The sequence below is a fragment of the Urocampus carinirostris genome, chromosome 16 (genome assembly GCF_059441175.1).
Source record: "Urocampus carinirostris isolate Australia breed hairy pipefish chromosome 16, RoL_Ucar_1.0, whole genome shotgun sequence".
Taxonomy (NCBI): domain Eukaryota; kingdom Metazoa; phylum Chordata; class Actinopteri; order Syngnathiformes; family Syngnathidae; genus Urocampus; species Urocampus carinirostris.
In genome coordinates, this window is record NC_142364.1 from 19,802,349 (window position 1) to 19,826,908 (window position 24,560).

Here is a 24,560-nt window from a genome sequence, read left to right on the forward strand (position 1 = left end):
TTATTGCAATATTTTTCATTGCACAATTGTTTCGCCAGACTTAGTTAGGCCACTCTTCAAGCACTACCTTGTAAATACTTTTGCATATTTATCCTAACATCTTTTTGATTTGATTTTTCTCTTTATCTTCACATTTATCCTGGAGTGCCATGTCTAATCCCGTAAGCAATGTTGACGATGATGTAATCAATGACAATTAAAAATATTTTTAATTCATATTGTAGTTTTCACAACTGAGGTGACTAGAGTATGAAAACGGTCTAACACAAAATAAAAAAACATGCCGTCAAAAAGAGTCAACTTTATTATTGTAACAGTACAGGAATAACAATTTGCAGTGAATAAAAAAAATAGGGAAGATTTTTTACAGTTAGAAAAACAAACATTACTGTGCACACCCAACACCATTTCAGACAAAACTGCACTTAATTTGGCATTTTCGCATACTTTACAACGGCACTTTGTAATTTGTAGAAATTGTCACGTAAGATCAGTAAAGTGCTTATTTATTACCACGTAAACATTTATCAGTGCAAATTCATATGCATATGTAACAAATGCATAGTTGAGACCTTTTAAAGGGAACACATTTACAGAAAAATGACATACAAGGCAATTAGTTGGCTTGATTTGATACAGTAGAAGTAAAATAGGCATCATTTCCCAAAAACCTGAAGTGCAGAAAAGGCAGAGGATAGCAAAAGCATCTAGACGACTTTATTCAAGGACATGAGAATGCTCGGTTTCTCCTCCATGACACGCACGAGTAAGTTGTCAATATACTGCTCTAGCTCCGCAATTTTCTTGTCCTTGTCACGAAGCTGCTTCTCCTGCTTCACCACAAGAGAAATGAGTTCTTCGCGGGTCAGCATAGAATACGGACCCTTTTCTTTGCAGAGTTGGACCTGCAATGACGTGGCAGTTAAATATGCAGCCGAGATTTGGATTCATTACCTTTCTGAGGTTACTACACAATTATACTCGTTTTGCAGCCATTTATTTGACATGATAACATAAAGAATGTCCACTAACACCACAAGAGTTGTTAGTTAAACATTTGGGGACTTAAAAGCCGTATTATGCATTTATGAAACAATATTTCTACCTTTTGTAGAAATTATATCCATTTACCTACTTTTTGGGGAATCGCAAGAAGCATTTCTCCTTTACTATAATGACGTACCATTATGTTGCCAACTTTATCAACGTCTCCCACCGATTTCTCTTTTTCAACGGGAGTCTCTGTCACAGGATGCTGGTCTTTGGCACTGAGTGGTTTCACTGGTTGAAGCCTGTATTAAACAAAAAAGGATAAAAGGATCAAAACACGACATATTTCGCTATTTTAAATTGCAGAAAACCTTCCTAGTGCTTCGTCGCAATGCTGTGTTTCCAAGAGTAGGAGCAAGCAATTAGAAAAATTCGCTCAGAGCACGAAAACACTTGGTCTTAACTGTAGCTCCTAAATTGCGCGCTATATCAGCCTGTAAACCATCAAAGAACTGGCATTCTGTCATATCAGATTTAACGAAAGTCAAGTCGTGTTTATTTGCATAGCCCTTAATCACAACAAGTCTGTACAGACTGCAGACTACTATTACACTATCCCCCTGATCTACAACCTACATGAGGGCAAAGAAAACTCAACCTCAGCATGAGAAAATAAAAAATGAAAAAGCAACAATACGGATATCAAATACTGTAATTTACCAACATGCGTATTACAATAAATTCAATATGAAACTCATATCAGTGATTGGGTCTGGTTACTTGCCGATACGATAGCTCAAACAGCACAGCATCGGAACAGTGCTAGTTATATTTAGTCCAATAAGGCGACGAGCGGATTGAACTTGTTTACCCACTAGTTGGGACCAATGTGCACTAGAGCAGTGATTTTCAACCACTGTGCCACGACACACTAGTGTGCCGTGAGAGATAGTCAGGTGTGCCTTGAGAAATTATCCAATGACACTTTTTAAAATTGTAGATTTTATAAAACACACACGGCAAACAACACAAACAAAAACCCACTATCACCTACCTAAAAGGTGGAAAAGGCAAATAAGAAACGCACACTGTAAGGACAGCAGGTAAACAATCTACTTAGCTTTTGAGGGTCAAAGCACGCGACTCTGACAAAATAGTCACAAGGAACCCAGTCACAGGGTGAGCAAAGTTAAAATTTCTCCTAACAAAAATGGTCACTACGCAATGGCTGTAACTTACAATCACTTTCTGTTTCAGAGCTGCCTTACGTGTTGTGTTAATGGCATAGGCCAAGGGCGTCAAACTCATTTTAACTCGGGGGCCACACGATAGAACAAACATTCTTTCGGGGGCTGGACTAGTAGATTAGAGAGAAAGAAAAAAAGAAATACGAAAAAGAGGGAGAAAAAAGTAGAGAAGGTGGGACAAAGAAAGGGAGAAAGCAGAGAGCGAGTGTGTGAGAAACAAAGAGAAATAGTGAGAGAGGGGGGTAAGAAAAAGAGAACAAAATAAATCCAAAGAGGAATAGAAAGAGGGGAGGAGAGAAAGTGATGGGGAAAACAAGAAAGAAACAGAAAAGAAAGAAGAGGATAAAAGGAAGAGAGCAAAAGAAGGCAAAAAGACACAGAAAGAGAAATAGACAAAGAGAGAACAAAAGAAATCCAAAGAGGAATAGAAAGAGAAAGAGAGAAGGAGCGAAAGAGAGAAAGGAGAAGAAAGAGCAAGAAAAAGTAAAAATACACAGAGAAAGAGACCAAGAGGAACAAAGAGAAAAAGAGAGAGAGAGAATAAAATAGAGAAAGTGAGAGAAAAAGGGAAGAGAGAGAGCGAGAGCAAGAGCGAAAGAAAAATATACAAATAAAGTGTTTGTGAGAGGCACCTGGCTTTGGTAACATCAAGTGGACATATTTCAACCTGCAGCTCATTTTCTCTTGCGCTTCCCTCAGCGTTCTCTCGCGGGCTAGATTCAATCCCTTAGCGGGCCTAATCTGGCCCCCGGGCCGCCTGTTTGACACCCCTGGCATAGGCCATGTTGTGTTCCTTCAATGACGTCACATCTCTAGAGAAAACAAGCCAATGAGGTCCACTTTGAGACTAAATTGATCGAGTCCCCCGGCACAATGACATAATATTTTCTCCAAATATCATGTCATTGTCAAGTGTCTGTGCTGTAAAAACTGGGGGTATTATAAATTATATTGTAATTAAACATACTGTTCAGTGTCATTTTATAACAGTTTTGGTTAGTGGTGTGCCGCAAAAATTTTCCAATGTAAAAAACCTGCCCCGTCTCTAAAAAGGTTGAAAAACACTGCACTAGAGGACAGCAGATGCTGGCATCGCTGGTAGCAGCAATGATACCTTGTATAGGTTCTCGTCCATCTCTACTTTATTGGCAACCCTAAAATTGTGGTTGTTGCGTGTGTGCCACATTTCACCTGCGTGGTTGTGATGGAGGTACTTCTTTCCTTCCGCATGCAACCTGTTGGAGCCCCATAGGTTCGTCCTCTTTACCTGGATGGGCCATACCCTGCCCGGTTGTGGGTGCTTGGCTTTTCCAGTCTGTAGAAACAGGATTATCCGTCTTTTGCATGCCTGGGACATGATTTTTCTCAGGGGTTGGGGGAGCACGTGCCACTTTTGAAGATTTGACTTTGCTTTGAAAAGAGGCATCCTGTTCAGGCATGTGCGACATGGGCGGGGGCCATGACGGTGGACTTTGTTGACCAGAAGATACTTCTTCGTCATCATCTTCAAATGGATTTAAGCTATGCACAAGTGCGACTGTCTTAATTTCGGTTTTTGGTATTGATGGCGCGTGACGTTTATTGATTCTGGGGGCATCCGAGAGGGATCTACTACTTGGAAGGAGGTCGTGAACCGATCGCTGGGGTGAAACACTGGCTGTTTTCACCTTCTCCCTCGTCGGTGACGGTTCGTCCAGTCTTTCTTTCCTTTTTGGAGGCTGCGGAGCTGTTCGCTTTTCACGTTGAATTTGGTTTGAAGGTTCAGGGAGTTGAGAACTAGGCAAGAGAAACAGTGTTCAGAAATAAGTCAAAGAGAAAACAATACCAGGAAAGGATAATTTACTTCTAATGCGAGGCAAATGGCATTTCACTTCAATTGACGTCACATCGTGACTCAATATACTTTAAAGCGGGACTGGATGAACAACATTAGACGGACATGTCCTCACCGCCATGCAATTTTCACGAAGGTCTCAAGCTTGGATTACATTCTGAGAGCCTGTTGCCACGGCGACACCAGAGGTAATCCAAACGAGGTAGTCATCCAAGCTCTCAGAACATCTAAATGGTTCTGACCTTGAATTAATGTTGTACCCAAGTTCCGCTACTTCCTCATTTTTCTTGCATCCTCATCATGTTCCCACTCTGAGGAACATGAAATTGATGAAATAGCTTCCTGTAGCGGCTTGTTGTTTGCCCCTTTTTGTAACACAAACTAATTGTAGTTATAAAATACAGAGACTCCTGCTACTATTGCTACTTCGCGCTTCGATTATCGCTGGTTTACTGCGGGTTTTTAAGTGAATTCTCCTTGATATAAATTATTTGATTGTGTAAAGCAGAGGTGTCAAACTCGATTTCACAGAGGGCATCATAATGGCAGTCTTCACAGGGCCTGATGTAACTTAGAATTGTAACTAAATGCAGTTGGTACTCAAAATGGTTAAGGGATCCAACCAACCAACGATACCTCTTCATACAATCTACTTGAGCTGCAAGAATTTCGAATCTGAGATGTCTTTCGACAACTATGTTGCCAGACAATCCGAAATATGACAATTTCCAGACATTACCACTAGTAACCAGGGCATTCAAGTCATTTAATATCATCTTATTTATCCTAAGACTGTATCATCATGTTCACTTACTATTTGAATGTATTTTCAGTGGCTGTGATTTTTGGACTGTGGACTTTAATGAAGGACATTTAGTATCTGATAAAAGTAGCATGCCGCAAGACTGGTAGGAGTTGGTCAGGCGGTCGGCAACCTATGGCAAGCGTGGGTTACGACTGGCCTTTTGGCTAAGATCAAGTGTAATATCTTTGATTTTTGCATTTCAGAGATGGAATATGAGCTTGCTCTGTCCACTCCACGCATCGGCCCGGTATTGCAGTACCTCCGGGAACGGTGCATTCGCAATGATCGCAGCAAGGCTTTAGGGCTAGGACCTTAGCTTGGCCTTTTGGCTGAGAGTAAGTGTCCCGGCTCCTAGGCATTGTAGCGTATTATGAACTGACCGATAACGGATAATGGATAATGAATAACGAAGATAGATCAATAACCCTTAAAAACCCCAAACCCCCCATCAAGAAAATGTATTTTATTGCTATCCAAGGTCGACTTGGATGCTTTTTGGAGGCCGGGAACCAATTATTTGGTTTTCACTTCATAGATACAAAAGCACAATCTGGAAACAAATTAAATATCATCTATAGCGGTACCAATGTACAGGAAAATCTTCTTGGACAAGTTAAGCATAATTTATTTCTCAATTCCACTCATTGGCATTATTGTGGAAATACTGGTGTGTAGTGGCGCTGAGCCTTAATTTTGCAGATATTATAGTCAACAGGTATTGTGGGATATGACATTTTGGTAATAGCACTCTTTTGACCCTTTTACTTTTAGACGGTCGGACATTTTAAGGCTACATTCTCGCGGACAACATAGAATGTGTAGTGCCAAATTTGGCCTGCGGGATATAAGTTTGACACATGTGGTGTACAGTTTGGGTTGATATCCCCTTTAAAAGGCATACCTGATCTGGTGAGTGACATGTGCGCCATAGAATGAAACTAACTGGTTTCATTTCATTTCATTTCATTTCTGGAATGTAAACACTGATTACAGGAGTTGAAGTAAAGGGAGTGTTTGAAATGGGACAACGATGGTAGGGGTGATGTTTAATGTGTTGTGATACAAAACTGACCTTTTTGGGAAGTTAGAGTCTGAAGGTGAGTGAGAAACATCCTCATTTTTGAAAGAATCTTCATCGAAGGTATTAGTGGAATTCACGTTTTCAAGTTCACTTTCTTCTTTTGGACTTTTGCGCTTTTCTTCATGATTGCAACATTTTTCTTTCTGTAGCTGCTCCTCTGTTCTCAGTTTTTGCTCCTCCTGCTCTTGCTTTTTCCTCATGTCGGTCGCCCTTATGTGTTCATCTTTATGCGCCTCCATCCCTCTCTCCCGTTCCTCTAATCCTTTGTCTTTTGCCAAGGGCTCATTTTCTTGTCTTTCTTCATCCTCCCTCCCTCTTTTCTCACCTTCCTGCACCTCCGCTAATAGTTTCTGATCTTTCAGTGGTTTCACTTGCTCCTCTTCCTCCTTTTGGATATTGTCTTCAGTGACGTTTTTGTCCCTCTCCTCTCCTTCGATCAGTCTCTTCTCATCTTCTTTGTTAGGTATCCGCTGTTCTTTGGCCAATCGTTCCTGCTTTCGTCTTCTTAATTTCTCTTCTTCTTCTTCCCCACGGTGCGTTTCTTCCATAGCCTCTAATAGTTGCTGCTTTTGAGGAAGTCTTATACTCTTTTCCTCCTTATATTTCCCCCTCTGTTCTTCCTCATGTCTCTTCTCTGCTAATCGTTGTTGCTCTTCCTTCACTCTTGTCCTCTCTTCCTCCATTGCCTTCTCTTCATTCTTTTTCTTATGTTCTTCATCACGTCTCCTAATCGCCTCTTCTAGTCTTTCCTGTTCTTGCATTCTTACACTGTCCTCGTTTTCCTTTTCTTCTAGTCCCTTCTCTGGTAATCGTTCCTGTTCTTCCTCACTTTGTATCCTTTCCTCGTGTTCCTTTATCTTTTCTTCATCCCTCCTCATCTTCTCCTGGTCTTTTTCCAGTTCTTGCCTCCTCGGCCAGCCTTCTTTTTTTCTCGTTTCCTCTGCTAACCAGATTTGCTCTTCCTCTTGTCTTATCCTATCCGTTTCCATTCTCATCTTTTCTTCATTTCTTTTCCCCTGTTCTTCCTCGAGTTTTCTCTTTTCTTCTAGTCTTTCCTGTTCTTGCTTTCTTAGACTCTCCTCTTCCTTTCTCCTTTCTTCCTCTCGTCTCTTTTCCGCCAATTGTTCTTGCTCTTCATCATTTCTTATTCTCTCCTCTTCCTCCTTTCTCATCTTCTCTTGAGCCCTCTGCCTTTGTTCTTGTTCTTCAAGTCTCTTTTCCTCCTCAACTCTTTCCAGTTCTTGCCTCCTCAGCCTTTCCTTTTCCTCTCGTATCCTCTCCTCCAATAGGCGTTCTCGTTCTTCCTCTGCTCTTATCATCTTTTCTTCCTCCTCTCGTCTCTTCTTCGCTAATCGTTCTTGCTCTTCATATCTTATTCTCTCTTCTTCCTCTTTTCTCATCTTCTCTTGAATCCTCCTCTTTTGTTCTTCCTGTAATCTTCTTTCCTCCACAACTCTTTCCAGTTCTTGCCTTCTCAGCATTTCCTCTTCATTTTTCCTTTTCTCTTCCTCTCGTCTCTTCTCCTCCAATAAGCGTTTTTGTTCTTCCTCCTCTCTCATTATCCTTTCTTCCTCCTCTCGTCTCTTCTTCGCTAATTGTTCTTGCTCTTCCTCATGTCTTATCCTCTCTTCTTCCTCTTTTCTCATCTTCTCTTGAATCCTCCTCTTTTGTTCTTCCTGAAATCTCCTTTCCTCCTCAACTCTTTCCAGTTCTTGCCTTCTCAGCATTTCCTCTTCATTTCTCCTTTTCTCTTCCTCTCGTCTCTTCTCCTCCAGTAAGCGTTTTTGTTCTTCCTCCTCTCGTCTCTTCTTCGCTAATCGTTCTTGCTCTTCCTCATGTCGTATCCTCTCTTCTTCCTCTTTTCTCATCTTCTCTTGAGTTATCCTCTTCTGTTCTTCCTGAAATCTCTTTTCCTCCTCAACTCTATCCAGTTCTTGCCTTTTTACCCCCTCCTCTTTTTCTCTTCTCTCTTCCATCTCACGCGTCTTCTGCTCCTTTTCTAAGTTTAGACTTTTCTCTTCCTCCTTCCCCTTTTCTTCAAGCGTTTCCGGTGTTTCCCTTCTCTCATCTTCCAGTGTCATGTTCTCTTCCAATGTTCCCAGGCAATATCTTCTCTCCTCTTGTTTCTTCCATTTTTCCTCTTGATCTAATTGTTCCAGTTCTTCTTGGCTCTTGATCCTCTTTTCTGCCAGCTGCCTGACTATTTCCTCGTTCTTTTCTTTCTCTTCCTCTTCTTCTTTCTCCTTCTCTGTGAGGTGCAAATCAATGCTGGTCATTTTATCCCCCACCTCTTGCTCCTCTTCCTCCTCCTCTTCCTCCCAGGGCGTGTACTGCCTTATAGCGGGGAGGGAGTTGACCGACGGCGGGGAGCTTTCTGGAACGTCCTCCATCGACCCGTGGCCTGAGCTGGCCAGACTGAAGTTGGAGCCGATGCGGGCGGTCCGAGCAGGAGGCTCCTCGCAATAAACGTGACTCCCGTTGATGCACAGATTGCTCTTCTCTGCTGTGGCGCGTTTCTGAGAAGACGACTCTTTGCCATCCGAGCTACCAGAGCGTTTGTGTTTCATGAACTTGAACTTCTTCTTACCTATTTAGAAAGAGCACATTTCGAAATGGATACAGGTTTAAAAGAAAAGGCATTAATCCCTAGTTTATTGCAGTTAATGGGGACCAGAACCCACATGCAATATGCAAAAATCTACAGGATTGAGGATAATCGATTGAGGCCAAACAAGTGCAGTTTATTTTAGGCGGAAAAATACCAACATCAAAAAATTAGTTGCCACGTCCGACAGAAGTGTGCTTTGCCTGTAGCAATGCGTGATTGAAGATGATGGATTGGGGCTGTACAAGGGCAGTTTACATATAGGTGGACAAAACGGCAGAAAAAGAACTGCCAGGTTTGACAAAAACATGCACAGCCAGCCCCTGCTCTCAGCAATTTGCGATCGGGGATAATGGATCGCAGATCCTTTTTCAACCAGAAGCGAGGGATTACAGCAGGGGTATCAATTTCATTTGAGTTTTGGGGCCTCAGGTTAGTGAAAAAAACCCTCACGTGGACCGGACTAGTTGATTAACGAAAGAGAGGAAGAGGGAATTAAAGAGAAAGAAAGACAAATAAAAAGATAAAAGAGAGAAAAGGAGAAAAAAATGGAGAAAGAATAAAAACAGAAAGCGAAACACAATGAAAGAGGAGACAAAGCAAGAAAGAGAGCGGGGGGAGAAAAAAAGAGCGGCAGAAACAAGAGAAAGACAAATAGAGAAGAAAAAGACTGAAAATGAGAAAAAGAATGAGAGAAAAGGAAAAGAGAATAAAGACCAAAAGAGAAAAAAAGAAGGCAGGAAAGAGCGAAAGAAAGAAAAAAAGAGCAGCAGCAGAGAAAAAAGATAAAAGAGGAATAAAAAGACCGTCACTGTTTTCTTCTTTTCACTCATTCTGTCAAATAAATATGGGAATAAATACAGCTACAGTGTCTTTTCGGGTGGTGACAGGCTTTGGCAACATCAAGTGGACCTATTTAAACCTGCAGCTCATTTTTCTCTCAGTGTTGTCACGTGGGCCAGATTCAATCCGTGTCGGCGGTCCTTATCCGGCCTGCGGGCTGCAATTTTTGACACTACTGGATAACAGTATATAAATGAAATGCAATGCATCAATATTGGGCGTTTACTGTAAAAGTGGCAAAACTCTTAAATACAAGACGTCAATATAAGTCATCAAGAGCGAATGAGAAATTAACAAGAGTTACCAAAAAAAAAAAAAAAATTTGCAAAAAAAGGAGATCCAGTGACTGATCAGCCATGTTTTCTTCATTCAAACAAGCCCACTGACCTTCAGAGATGTCCACATTGAGCCCGGACGAAAAGCTGCCGCTCAGTGACGAATTCTTGGCTGGGAGGACGGACATCGACTGCGACATGTTCCTCTGGAGATTGGACTTTTGAGCGAATAAAGACTTGATCTTCACTTTCTTCTTCTCTTTGCCCACGGCCCCCTCTACGTCACCGCCATCCTCTTCTTCTTCGCTGTCGGTGAGGACCTGCGTGATATTCGGAGACGCCGAATCCGGTTCTTTCTTCTTGCCCCGGACTTTGTCCTTGAGCTTGCCAAGACGGGATCGGGACTTGCCGACAGCCGAGAGATCAAACATGCTGGCCGTCATGTTGTTCCTCACAAACTGGATGTCCACCAGCACCTCGCCTCGGTCTTTGTCCGCCTTGCCGTTCTTGTCCATCAATTTGAACCATCTGCGTGAGAGAAATGCAAAACAGAAGGATGCACCATGTCACTCTCTTCAAATGACATGATAAAGCCAACTCAAAATGATGTCACACAGAGTCAAAATGGACGATCAATGGTCGTTTGGTTAGATTTGGAAGTTCAACTGATGATCGCATTCTAGCTTTGAATTTGGGGCGAGCCCCAAAAAGGGTATACAAAGTCTTGTGCATCACTGAAATTCATTTTGATGTTGGGTCAGTTACTCTCACAAAATCCTATCCCTTACTTGTAATTTCCAACTTACTTTTAAAAAGAGGAGTGTAGGACTTGAAAGTTAGTTGCTCTCTGCCGTCATCTCCCGTCTTAAGTCATGATTGCTGCCTGAGGCAATTTGTTCATGATGCATGTGCAATCATATGCATTTCTTTTTCCATCTTTTTGGGGGTTTGGGTTAGAGTTTGGACTTTACAAGAAGGAGGCCTTTTCTTACTTTCACCATTTTTATGCTCCGCTGGTAAATAGAAATTTAAAAAACTGCAGAGACGAGCGTGGAGTTATTCTCCAGCATTCCCCTCAGCCCCCTATCCTTGAACCTAATGTGTCCTGCCACTAACAGTTCTGATAAAAGAAGATAAACACAACGAAAGATAGAGAGGCCCTCTGAACTCAGTTCAGCATTGTGAAGGCATACTTAGAAAAAACACTTAACTTTCAGCTTTTGAGGACACCTCAAATGACGCTCCTCACCTCAACTGGATTTTTTAGTGTGGCGCCACACTAATTATGCCCAAATATTGCAAAGGAATTGAAAAAAACGACATAAGGACATTTTCAAGTAAAAATAATAGGTTTTCCCCATGTCAAGTCAGGTCATATTTATTTGTCTCAAAGGACTGCACAGGTTACAATGACACCATCCCCTAATCTTAACCCAACATGAGGGCAAGGAAAAACTCAAAATCCTCAGCATCAGAAAAATAGGAAACCCAAAGAAGGGGCCTCACAAGTGGTAATCCCCCTTCCAGGTTGACCATAATGCAATGGATTTTGCATTGGGTAACAATACTCAAAACAATGTACATTATTAAAAATACATAGGTAATATGTAACAATGTGTCCTGAAAGTACATGACAAAGAAAGGCCAGGTGACCATTTTTTCCTCAATTTTACTAATGCTTGCAGCTCCATAAAATTTAAGTACAAAAAAAAAAAAAAAACGAGAATATAAATATACTAATGATGAGCTAAAGTATCTGCTGTTTTTTCGTATTGTACTATATTTTTTAGGATATTTTTCTCAGGAGCAGCAAAAGCATTGAGAAAAAAACATAATTGCATGTAAAAATTCAATTCAATAAAAGTGTGGAACTATAACAGAACAGGAACATTTTACTTGGAAATATTGTCCTTTTTTTCAACTATGTTTTTTTTAGTTTTTAAATGTGGGGCGAGAACTAAGCATTAAGATTTTTCGGGGCAAATATATAAAAAAAAAAAATAATATTTAAAATTTGCAAAACAACCTGCAAACAAGACAAAAAGAGATTTTATTATTTGAATCTATTTTACTATATTCCCATCAACAATTTTGTGGTCATATCTTGCTAATAAAAGCAAAAGGTCCGTTTCTGATCACATTTTCATTTGAGAGGATCCAGCACTTTCTGGTCGGTTTCGTTTTATGCAAGCACGTTATGACCCTCTGCTTATTTGACTCGACGAAATGTGCACAAGAAGGTTGTACCGCCTTATTCTTGACTGGAAACTATGATTCTACTCCCACTGAACAGAAAATGAGCACATAGGAAGGTTTACAAAACGGAAAAAAGAGCGCAGATGTTGGCCTTCACTACGACACCAAGTGTGAATGAATGCTTATATTGTTAAATTCCAACTGGAATATTTCGTCCAGTATTCTTGAACTTCTTGGGGTCAAACTAAAACCATTATGTTTACAACCGAATGAATAATGCCTGACAGGACAAGGAACACTGCTTAGATCTGAAGATTCTAGAGGGGTGCAAAAAATGTTACAAAATAACTGAGGCAGCATATTAAGTGCTTATCAGGCATAAATCTGAGGTCAGCACTGAACAAACAGCTCCAACTGAATTCCTGGGGAAATGAGGAAGTTGTGTGTGCATCTACACAGGGGTCTCGCTGGTATTTAGTGCTGCGGGCTATGAAGTAATCCTGAAACGATGTGGTTCAAATTATCTTGTTTCATAAAACATGACTAAAATTGGCTCGCAATGACATGGTTAAAACGAATCCACCGCATGGACTACAAACCTAATATCTAGCATATGAATAAACATTATGGTTGCCTTAACCCAATTTTACTGAAGTCAGGTCTGATTTGTATTACTTTGCCAACCCGAGTAATTGAATATCCTATCAGGATTAACAGAGTATGCAATTCCTTGTCAATCCTCCATCTTTAGACAAGTCATGTCAAAGCATGGAGACTGTATTCAACTTTAAGAAGAAAAAAGCACTATGTGTCCGCAAAGTGCAAATTCCATCCACTTCCAGTTCCTAAAGGGACAGTGTGTATTAAATTATTACTTGATTGCTACTTGATGTATAGTGTAGTGCAACTGAAAGAGTGCTAAAAACCACAAGGGAAACTACAAACTCCAGTGACTCAAATTGGCCTTATCCTTTTTTGACCAGCCTTTTTGACATTTTTGGATGCCCAAAGAAGCAAAATTGTGGACACTTATGTTACCTCCCTCTGGGTGAAGCTGACGTTATGTAAATCAAATGCTCATTTTTCCTCACCTACAAGTATTTAAAAAAGAAAAGTGCATATTAGGGCTGCTGGGCAGCTCAGTGGCTAGCACGTCCGCGGCACAGTTCTGAGGTTCTGGGTTCAAATCCAGCTACCAGCCCTCCTGTGCGGAGTTTGCATGTTCTCCCCGTGCTTGTGTGGGTTTCCTCCAGGCAATCCGGTTTCCTCCCACATTCCAAAAACATGCATGTCAGGTTAATTGGCTGGTCCACATTGTCCCTAGGTGTGACTGGGCGACTGAACTGTGTCTCTGTGTGCCCTGCTACTGGCTGGCAACCAGTTCAGGGTGTCCCCTGCCTGAAGATGGCTGGGATGGGCTCCACCACCCCCATGACCCTACTGATAAGCGGTGCAGATAATGGATGGATGTAAATTTATATTATAGCTCATGTATTTTTGCTTAACATTTAGCACGAAGTTCTTTGAGCATCTAGGAGGCGCTAAATAATACATACTGTCCTATTGAAATAATTGCACACCAATACAAACCCTAATATTCTAACATAGAGCTTGTACATTTTCATTAAACAGCTACATAGACTTATTTGAAGTTAAACACATTGAAAGGATTGAAGTTCGAGGCAATCTTTGATGTAGTGGTTTTTTTGCCACAAAGCGGGGAAATAGCTTTATTTTGGACATTCAAATATAATATAATTAGTATTTGGAATATGACACAGGTTGGGCAGTAGTTTTGATCATTAGAAATGAATACTCATCTTAATGCTTACTAATAAATCTTCAGTGCATGAATCACATTTACTTAATCACTTTTCGGTGAGTCTTTTTCACAATGTTATGACTTAAAGGGACATTGTGTAACATTTAGCACCTCAAAGTTGTAACACAATATTTAAATATTAAGCAAAAATACATGAACTGTCATATAAACATGTATTTTTTTAAATAGTCTTAGATGAATTTTTCAAAATTATTTTACATGACCACCTAAAAAAGGAGCTGGCATGATTGTCTGCCATCCTGCTTCAAGGGGTACCCCTGAAAACAAAAATGTTGTGAAAGACTGGGCAAAAAAAGAAAAAGAGAAAATGGTTTGATCATTTTGAGTCTCTGAGTTTGGAATCTTCCTTGTGGTTAGTAGCACTATGAAATATAGCGACATCTAGTGTTCAAATATTACAGTGTCCCTTTAAATGAAGCTTGACCCAAAATACATTTAAGTCAATGGTCTATTTACAATCTTAACGCCTTAGTTGTATTAAAAGCTTTATAATGTGATAAAGTCTAAACTTCAAGCAAAACTAATTAAAAGGTGTTGTATGAAACTTTTTTTACTCACTGCCACCATCTTCTGGCTTGTGTCATCATTGCAGTCTCTGTCAAACTCATTTTGTTGCGTGTGCAAGCACGTGCATTTCCTAGACCAGCTTTAATAAACCCTTCTTTTTTCATCTTTTTGGGGGGTTTGGGTGGCCATTAGGACAGTGCTTGAAACAGGCCTTTTCTTACTCTCACCATTTTCATGATACACTAACAAAAAACTGTGGTGACGAGCATAAAGTCACCATCAACTCTCCTTTCCCCCCTACCTAAAGTGTTCCGCGGGCCGAACATCATTGCTGAAAGTAATACAATATCAGATAGAAGAGGAGGATTTAAAATTCTAAGGGTTCTTTAACCTCAGTTGGGCATTAACACAAAATACAGAAAATATTCTACCTTCAAGTTTTTAAGGACAACTTAAAATACGCACCCCACTTTTAATGAAGTTTATTCTTTCAAGGGACAGTGAGTAATGTTTAGTTGCTCCTAGTGGTACAAAAAAAAATCAATAAAAAAACATTGATTTGAATACTAGGCAATATGATCCATTATAACAATTTTTATATATATAAAAAAAAAAAGGGTCGACAAATTCGTACATCTTTTACAAAGAAGAATCCATACCTAGAGATTGCCACCATGTTTGTCTTGCTACTTGCGAAAGAAAACCATTGTAAAAGAGCACAGTGTAGCAGCATTAGACAAGTGTCATCTAGTAGTTACATATTAGACACCGGGGCTTTAATGACATGAAGAATCCCATCTTAAAATGTGACCGATTAAACTTTTACTTCAAATTCCATTGGGGATTTTTTGCACATAAAGCGTTGACAAGGGACTTCTCATTGATAGAAAAGTAACAAGTTAAAAAAGAGAAGTGAATGATTCCCACTTGCGACACAAGGGAAGTTACGAAGAAGTCAGGGAAGTCTTCACTTCACGCTTGAGTGACGATGACCACGTAGAACGGACTCATCCGACACTCGAGTGCAAAGTGGAGGGCCAGTTTATGACTCAACCCTGTCAACAAGCATTTTCCTTTTTTTTGTGCACACAAAAACACACTCGCATCCTGTCCTGTGCAGTGCTCAGCAATGATTAGACAATGGCTACTCTGGCGGAGACCTCTTATCGCAAGCGGCCAGCTGTGTGAACGTGAGAAGAGTTAGCTCAGCATTGCTAAGTGTCTAAGCAGCAAAAGTGGATCAAAGTTATCAGAGCAGACCATCGAGGTGACCAGAAAAGCTTTGGACATCAGAGGCAGAGACAGGGTGGAGTGCGTTAGGACTAATGATGCGTATTCGATCACACCCTAAACCGGTGGTTCTCAACTGGTCTGACTTCAGGAACTAACAGCCCAGCCTTAAATTACAAGCTGCGACAATAATCATGACCACTTTTCAAAGATAACAAACCATGACCAGCGAAACCAAGACTACTTCAAGTAATAATAGTCATTTTAAAGGAAACCGCATGTTAATAAGTGACTCCTAGTGGTAAATAAGACCTAATTATAAAAGAGAAAAAAAATATTGGCTTAATATTGTGCCGCCCTCTTTGATACTATAAAATCCATATTCTCAGCTGTATCTGCGTTTAGCCATGTTTAACTTGTGTTAAAAAAAAAAAGAAAAGTTTGTCTTTTTTGTGGTGTGAAATGATGGAAGTCAACATTCATTTGCAGGTTATTATTGCCATCTAGTGTTAAGAAGTGTTTCATTTGCATTAGTTTTCCCAGGCAAAGTCTCGCAACCCACTGAAAACTAGTTCGCGACCAACTTTTGATTGCAGACCCACCAGGTGAGAAACACTTGCCTTAACAACTCGTCAGAGGCTGATGTTTTGCCGCCATTTTTTCTGCGAGTCCCAAAATACTAACTCGTAAAAGGGTTTCAAAATTTGGTCTCTGAGCCACCTTACAGTCTAAGACTGACGACACATGAGCTTTATGGGATTCTTTTGTTTATCAATATAGATTTCAATATTTCAACACACTGTCCCTTTAGGAAATATGCTAATAAGGAATAATACAATATACCCAGAGTTTTTTAGGGTATTAGATGTTGTGGGAGTTGCTAATAGAATAATTGCAGCCCTGAAATGTCATTTCTTTTTTTATTTTCTTTATGAGGGGTAAAGTTTTTGTCCCTGGTTTTAATTTAAAAAAAAAAAAAGTATTTATTTTAGGGAAAAAAAAGGGTAGGTACTTAAAAGCTTCTGTTTAGGCTTACCTTTGAGGCACATGTTTATAAATTATATCCCTGTATTTTACAGCTGTTTCTTTGCAAATATTGTGTTCTTTTGTAATTGTAAGGGTTGTTGATATTTTTGCGCTGTGCTCGAATAAAATGCCACAAACAAACAAATATTTAACAATTCTCAAATTCCTTTTTAAACTTACAGACCATTCAATTACAATGGTTTGTATATGCTGTATTCACTCTTTTGCATTGTGTAATGCTTTCTTGGATATTTCTATGAAAGCCAAATTTAGTCCAGTTATTTATTTGTAAAAATAGTAAACCTGAGATAATATTTAATTCCCAAGTCAACAAACAGGTAAAACGGAAAAAAAGACAAATAAATTAGAAAACAAAAACATAACAAAAAAACCCCATGAGTTGGGTCAAGAGTGGAATAAAACACAAATTTGTTCAATTTGACCAAACTTCATTGGTTGTTTTTGAAACAATAGTAATACATAGCCCTGCATTCTGCCATAATAAATCTGCAGCTATTCATGTATTCTCCCAGTTTAGCTTTACCCTTACAGTCTAAGTGTATAAATTACATTACACATGATAGTAAAGATGTCATAATGAATTTTTGATAGTGTGCTTGGATTAACTTTTTGAATAACTTAAAGTGTCATTTTTCTAAGGACGAAGTAAATTACTAAATACACGACTGAGCATATTAAAAGAACAGGGAGCAAAATGAGACATATTGCTAGATCTTGGCACGTGGCACTCACAGCAGCATTCACGCCTCTCTGTAAAATTCCCGACAGCTTGCTCAAAGACATTTTGGGAAATAGGCATCCATTTGTGTAATTTCACGCAAATATGCACAGGCGCTCTCATAAGTCAACTGTTTACATGCAAGCAATTCGAGCAAATTTTCTACAGAGGTCTTTCACCAGTGCCTCGGGTCTACAAACTGCTTCGATGTCTCTAGCTTAACCACCTTGATAGGAACATTCACATTGCTGAAGACCCAAGTTTAGCTATGTCAACATTTTAAATTATTTCCTGGCTCTGCTAAGCATTTGATCACATTTATAAGTGGAAAACCTCTAATGCAACAGACCTCCGTCAAGGCATTCCACATTTGCCCCATCAGAAAACAGTGACTTTCTCATCTACAGTAAGTATCCATCCATTATCTGCACCACTTATCCTCATTAGGGTCGCGGGGGTGCTCGGGCCCATCCCAGCCATCTTCAGGCTGTGGGTAGGGGACACCCTGAACTGCTTTCCAAACAGTCGCGGGGCACACGGAGACAGAGAACTCACTCGCTCATTCACACCTAGGGACAATTTGGACCAGCCAATTAACCTGACATGTTTTTGGAATGTGGGAAGAAACCGGAGTGCCCGGAGGAAACCCACCCAAGCACGGGGAGAACATGCAAACTCCGCACAGGAAGGTTCGATCTCATGACCTCAGAACTGTGCCGCACACGGGCTAACTATGGCGCTGCCGTATTGCTGTGCAGTTAGTATAAATGGCTCAATCAACCAATTTAATGTTTGCTGAATCAACAATGAAGTTCTCCTTTTAATTATTGTACTTTAAATTGGAAAATTTTGAATGTACATTGAACATAAAAATGAGATGGCGTCAAAGGTATAACCTCAAAAATGTTCATCACATTGCCTTTTAATACTTTATAGAATACAAAAAAAATACAAACCAACAACAACAACAATACAAGAGTTGGTCATTAATATTTATCAACCCAAAGGCAGTTAATGAATATACTTTTTTCAATTTAAAATTTTAAAAGCAGATTTTTTACATTTTTTGAGCCACTCAGTTTTTTATTTATTTACAATTTGCTTTGTATATAAAAAATGAAATGATTGTACAGAACATAAGTTTCATTTGGATTAAAGTTTATGGAAAATTCAGTCAGTAAATTAAAAAAATAACACATTTACCAAATTGCGACCAATTAAGTGTGGTTCGAACGAGAGCAAAAATGTTATGTTTTGATTCAACACAGGTAATTGGTAGGAATCAGAAAATATCATTAGATTATTAGTAATATTAGATAGTAAAGGCTAGGATAATTTCTAATTTAAATGCTTATCTTAAGAATTAATCGGTGATTAATTTGATCATCGTTTACTTGATAGTTACCGGTTAAATTGTTGTGATTCTAATCGTAAGCATTTAATTAGACCTTCATTTTGGGGTCCTAACAATCAAACAAGATTGCCTATATTAAGTTAAATTAATACAATAAAACCTGTCTGAATTGAGTTGGGGTTGGAATCATTTTATGAATCCAACTTCCAAAAGCTACATTAAAAAACGCTCCTGTTTTGTAATGGATTATTGTTAAATAACAATGAAAGGAAACTGAAACGATGCATGAATAGAAATAAATTATCAAAGCAACACTAATGAAAACATAACTTCGGTGCAGCAAATAAAATCTGATCGGAAGCGCAGAGCAAGTAATTGCTTCACTACCAAAGTCCATCTCTTAGTTACATTGTTTTATCTATACAGCAAACCATACACACAAGATTATTCACACTATGTTATGCTACGCTGAAACAATTTGATTATCACAGGCTTTCACAGGGACGAAGAGTGCTGTTTTTGTTCATAAATGACGTTGCAGGTCACCCACTGTTTATTTTCACTGATAAAGCAGCCAGGAATGTGAGGCCTTGGACTGATAAAAAAAAAAAAAATTCTCAGGCAAGGTGCATTCGCCAACAGTACGAAAGCGTTACCGAATGACAATAAAACATTAAAATACAATTTAAGAAAAACAACCAGGAAAGATGGAAAAAGGAAGGGAATCCTAGCAGGAGTCACGCCGGTAATAAGAAGAAGGGTAAGAAGAGAGGCTGGTATGCAGGAGGTCACATGGCGGCGGAATAAACTACTTACGAGCAGCTTAGCATAACACAACACTTTCTATGTTTCAGTTTGATAGTACGCAGCATGCAAGTGGAAATAGGAATTTAATTTGAGCAGAATCAGATCACCATTGTAATGAAAAAAAAAAAAAAAGGAAAAAAACAAAACCCTTCAGGTAGCAGAGAAGAGTAAGAATAGCGGAGAGCAGTAATAAAGAGTAAAATGTCATTTAAAGTTCCTTTGTATTGGCAGACCCAAGGCTGGCGGTTTTCTTATCCAATGCAGACATGCAATTGACCTATAGTTAGGCCCCGCCCTCAAACGCGATGAGCCAATCAATGTGCGCATAGCAAACTATACACAAGCTCTGCCGGGCATGTCCATTCAATCACATTGCAATTCGTGTTTTTTTTCTTAGATTTTAAACTTTAAAATGGTTAAACGGTGTGCATGGGGTACATTCAAATCCGATACGAGGTATCCTGAGAGGCTGGGCGATGTGGGGTATCTTTTACTCGATTTAACCATGTCTAAATCGAAACAAGTCATGCGTCGACTACAGCACCAACTCAACGTGGATAAAGTTAATATGGACATCTACATCTGTTCTAAGGTAAGTAAACATAGTATTTGAGGCAACATATTGTCACTTTGCTGGAGAGAAATATTAAGTTATTTATAGAGTTAACATCTCTAACATCTTGACTACGTTATACATCATTTTCGTTTACTGGGAGTTCAGTGGCCTGATATGTGCTAGTTTTGTACATTGGTAATCATTAGTAAGTTGTCAGCTGTTGTCCCAAGGGCTCTAGTCAACATTGGATTTCACCCAATTCAGCCTTAAACGTTGCAGTGTGAACCTAGCCTATATATTAACTTTTGGAGGTTAGCTTCTTTAACCTACTTGTAAACAAAGATAACAAATGTTGGCAATGTTACGCTTGAATGATTCAACGTAAATACTGTAGCACCAAACTTACAGAGATACATTCCTGGTGGCCTACAGATGGTAAAAAGGCTTGTCCTGGGAAAATATGCAGATAGGACTCAGACTAGCTGAAGCTTTTCATTGACTTTCTCAACAATTAAATCACTATAGAACAATTAAAATCAAATCCAATGCATAGTTCAGGCCCTTTCGGTGACTGAGATGATGTGTGAGCTTCCTGGGCCCGAAAAGCATCGATTGCCTCCTGTGAAATGTCTCCTACTGTGTCTTGCCATAGCGCTCTTCACAGAATGTTGAAGGTTTGTCGGCATAAGTAAAGGGGGCGCGGCTTATCCATAGGTCAATCAGCATGTCCATCCGATTCTATAATTCTAAATATTTCCCAAATGCTTATTCACGGACTCATTTTTTATCTTCAGACACTTGACGGGTAGAAACTCCATAGACCTAAATGGTTCTTTTTTAATACAATGGACATTGTAAAAAGTGTCACTCTCTTATCCATCAGATATCAAAGAGGTAACCTATTAAATACTTCAATCAAGTTGGATAACCAAGCATTTTTTTCAGTATGAAATGTAAGAATTCATGCATAAAGCGATACAAACATTGTCTATTAATTATACATATTTTAGGCTCCATAAATGTGAAAAATTACAATGTACTGCACCGAAAATTGCTGACATTTGGGATTCGGGCCGTGGTCTGAAACAATCAGATACTGGTTTTAAAGGCTGATACAAAAAAAAAAATCAATGTTGGTAATATATCTGGGGGAGCAGAGGGAGAGGGATGATATTCGCTTTATATTTTTTTAATGTTGACAAAAAACAAAAACAAAAAAAAAAACATGCATCATTGGCAGATAATTTCTTATTTCAGACAGACTTAATTGATCAAATTTGCAATGTGTTTTCTAGTGAAATGGGAAATATTTAACTGACATGGCAGATCATTTTGCTCATTTCAATATTTCAGGACAAAAATGAAAAAGAAAATAGTATTACATCTGCCCTAACATGCAATTGTGGTCATTTACATTTCCTACAGTTTCTGTGGTGCACATTTGTCTAACACGGTAAACAATCCCAGATGGAGAAATTTGTTGGCCTTGAGAGGGATGGGGGCCACCAGGCTGTATTTGCCCAAGACACACCACAGGAACTGGTGCCCCTACGACCTTAGTGGTTAAGGGATCCAACCAACCAACAGTAGTATTAATAAAAATCTATAAAAGGGACACGTAATATTTGACTACTACATATCGCTAGGTATAGTGCAACCAAAATGAGTACTAAAAAGCACAAGCAAGAATACAAACTACGGGGACTCAAAACAACCAAAATCACCATCTTTCTACTCTTTTTTGCCGAGCCTTCCGCGAGGTTTAATTTTTTTTAAGTATTGGGCAGCAAAATGAAAGATATGCATTGGTGAGGCTCATTTCATGTAAAATAAATTTCTTGACCTAAGAGTATTTTTTAAAACGTATGCTTATATGATAGTTCATGAATGTTTGCTTACTATTTAAATCAATATAATTTTTCAATGAATTACCATTTTCAGCTTTATGAGGCGTTAAATAATACACACTATTAAAATGAACAGCAAATGTATCCACCAACTAGTGAGATTTAAAAAGCTCAGCAAATATTTATATTCTGTGAAAACAAAAATCTTATGGGGCTGGTTTCGCACATTTTTTGATCATTGGAAATAGTGTACCCCGCATAACAATTTTTATACAGGAAAAATAAACAAAAATGTAAAGACAGATCTTGTCTTGCCCATTTAGGCAATAATCCGAACCGGTCACTGCTAAGAGACAACAACGTGATCGTGGATTGCTAATATCATATCTGTCAACTTATACGTTTTCTCTGTATTTGAACGTTTTGTTGAGCTTATTAGATCACATAATGCAGAGTTTTTTTTATTTTTATGTACTGCCATGTATAATAAGCAACACTAAATCTAAGTGGGAAAAGAAATGTTTGTGTTGCTTATTTCGTAAATAAAAATGAACTTGTTTTACAGAAATTATCTTTGTTTTTGTTTTTTTATTTTTACACATTCATGTTAGCGTAATCTTTCGTACGGAAGATTACGATGACGCTGAACGTACGATTAGCCTGGGTTAGCTTGATGTTCACGTTAAACATTCAGGGTAAACATTCAGGGTGTTGGAATGGATTAAAACAATTTAAATTATTTTTAATGGGAAGAAGGATTTCGTGATCGAACAAATCGGTTTTCGAACAGGGTTCTGGAACGGATTATGGTCGAGAACCGAGGTTCCACTGTATAATTTATCATTTACCTTTTGGACTAGTTTACAGGCTTGAGGCGTCGTTGCTGTCATGCAACTTCAACATGTTACCTAGTGTTCTCTTTTATTGATGTTTACCATGTTTGTGTACTGTAACTCAATGCTAGATCTATTCCACCCTGGTCATCCTGGAAGGGGGATTACCACTTGAGGCCCCTTCTCAAGGTTTCTTTTTTTTCCTCACGCTGAGGTTTTGAGTTTTTCCTTGCCAGCATGTTGGTTTAAGATCAGGCGATGGTGTAATTGTAATTCTGTGCAGTCCTTTGAGACATTTTTGTGATTAAGGGCTATACAAATTAATGTGACTTGACTTTTTACTGTAGGGTTCCATTCAGTTTTCTTTTTTTCAGTCGAAGAGATTAAAACGTAATAATGACATAATTTCATAAATACATAATTTTAATATCTTTCGATGGTGGTTGGCGATTATAACAGCTCAAGTGATTTCTGTTTTAAACATTCTGTGCAAATAAAATGTTAAGTGAAGGTACTAATGCTAAGAAAAAATACATTTTCGGAAATCATCAAACTCTCAGATGGAAAATAACTTTCACGATATTTATAAAACTTACTCGGTCTTGCTCCGAGTCTTGTTTTGTGCGAGGAGCAGGAGGTCGATGACGGCCTGACCGAGCAACTTGTCGGGTCCCACCAGGGCTCGGTGGAGGACGTGAACTCTCAGCGTGCCGCGCTCGCCTCCCGCGCCGCCCTGGGGCAGCTCGAAGGCGGCCTCTTCCTTCCACGCGGGCGCCACACTCTTCTCCACCACGGAGGTTTGGTACTTGTCTTTGCCCACTTGCATGAGCGCGTAAGCGTCGTTGGTGCCGCCTTTGCCCTTCGCCCTCAGGCCCCGGGCTTGGAGGACGGTCACCTGGACGCCGGTGGGACACCACGGCTGGTCCAAAAACGACATGCCGGCTTTAGAAGTCCCTAGGCGGCTTAGGAGCGACCGACCATCCGCCCGGGTTAGTTAGAAGGAGTACAGTATGATTATGGCCGGACGTTAAGGCCAAGTGGAGTGGGGGCGTGGTTAGGATGAGAGAGGCGGTGGGGGTTGGGTTTAAAAAATTATAGCCACGCCCTTCAGATAAACAATTACGGTACTTTTGATGAAGGCGCGCACCTGTCACTCATCATTGATACTTCAATTTGCAAATAAAATAAATAAAGACATAAAAAAGTAAATAAATGAATATATACATAATACTATATACTGATACCACAGTTTTTTTCAAGCAATACACAAAATTTAGGTGGTTATCAATAATGCAATAGCCCACGCTATAGCACACAGGTGTCAAACAGGCGGCCTGCGGGCCAAATCAGGCCCGCTAAGGGATTGAATCCGTCCCGCGAGACAACACTCAGAGAAGTGCAAGAGAAAAACAAGCTGCAGGATGTCAACTTGATGTTGCCAAAGCCAGGTGCCTCTCACAAAGACACTGTACTTGTATTTATTTATCTCTCTATCGTGCTCTCTCTCTCTCTCTCTCTCTCTCTCTCTCTCTCTCTCTCTCTCTCTCTCTCTCTCTCTCTCTCTCTCTCTCTCTCTCTCTTTCTTTTCCACCTCTTTTCTCCCACTCTGTCTCTGTCTTTTTCTCTTCCTTTGTTGCTCTTTGTCTCTTTCTCTCTCTGTGTCTTTTAACCTCTTTTGCTCTAACTTCCTTTTTTCCTTTTTTGTCATACCCTTCGCGCTTTTTTTCTCTTTTCTCTCCTTCTGTCTTTCTATTTCTTTTATGATTTATTTATTCCTCTCCCTTTCTTTTCCTCCTCTCCCACAACTTTTTATCCTTTGTTTCACACGCGCTCTCCCTCTCTCTCTTTTTCTTTCTTTGTCCCACCCTCTCTCATTTTCCCTCCCTCTTTCTCTTATTTCTTTATCTCTTTTTCTTTCTCTTTAATCTACTAGTCCGGACCC

General features: G+C 39.5%; 1 protein-coding gene and 1 pseudogene across 1 annotated transcript; one reads left to right on the forward strand and one right to left on the reverse strand.

Moving 5' to 3' along the window:
- Positions 1-286: 286 nt before the first annotated feature.
- On the reverse strand, positions 287-23,656 carry rab11fip1b (RAB11 family interacting protein 1 (class I) b). The gene is made up of 6 exons (XM_088355745.1): positions 23,215-23,656; positions 9,793-10,208; positions 5,949-8,544; positions 3,429-4,013; positions 1,184-1,292; positions 287-905 (listed from the first exon to the last, which is right to left on the reverse strand). The coding sequence occupies exons 1-6, from the start codon at positions 23,553-23,555 to the stop codon at positions 708-710; spliced, it is 4,245 nt and encodes a 1,414-aa protein (XP_088211871.1). The 5' UTR covers positions 23,556-23,656; the 3' UTR covers positions 287-707.
- Positions 5,022-5,157, forward strand: LOC148350576 (U2 spliceosomal RNA; annotated as a pseudogene).
- Positions 23,657-24,560: the final 904 nt, after the last annotated feature.

Coding starts and splice junctions, on each gene's coding strand:
- rab11fip1b (XM_088355745.1), bottom strand. CDS start 23,555: ATGTCGTTTTTGGACCAGCCGTGGTGTCCCACCGGCGTCCAGGTGACC. Junction 8,545..9,792: donor CAATGTGGACATCTCTGAAG/GTCAGTGGGCTT, acceptor CTTTCTAAATAG/GTAAGAAGAAGTTCAAGTTC. Junction 906..1,183: donor ATAAAGTTGGCAACATAATG/GTACGTCATTAT, acceptor ACGTCATTGCAG/GTCCAACTCTGCAAAGAAAA.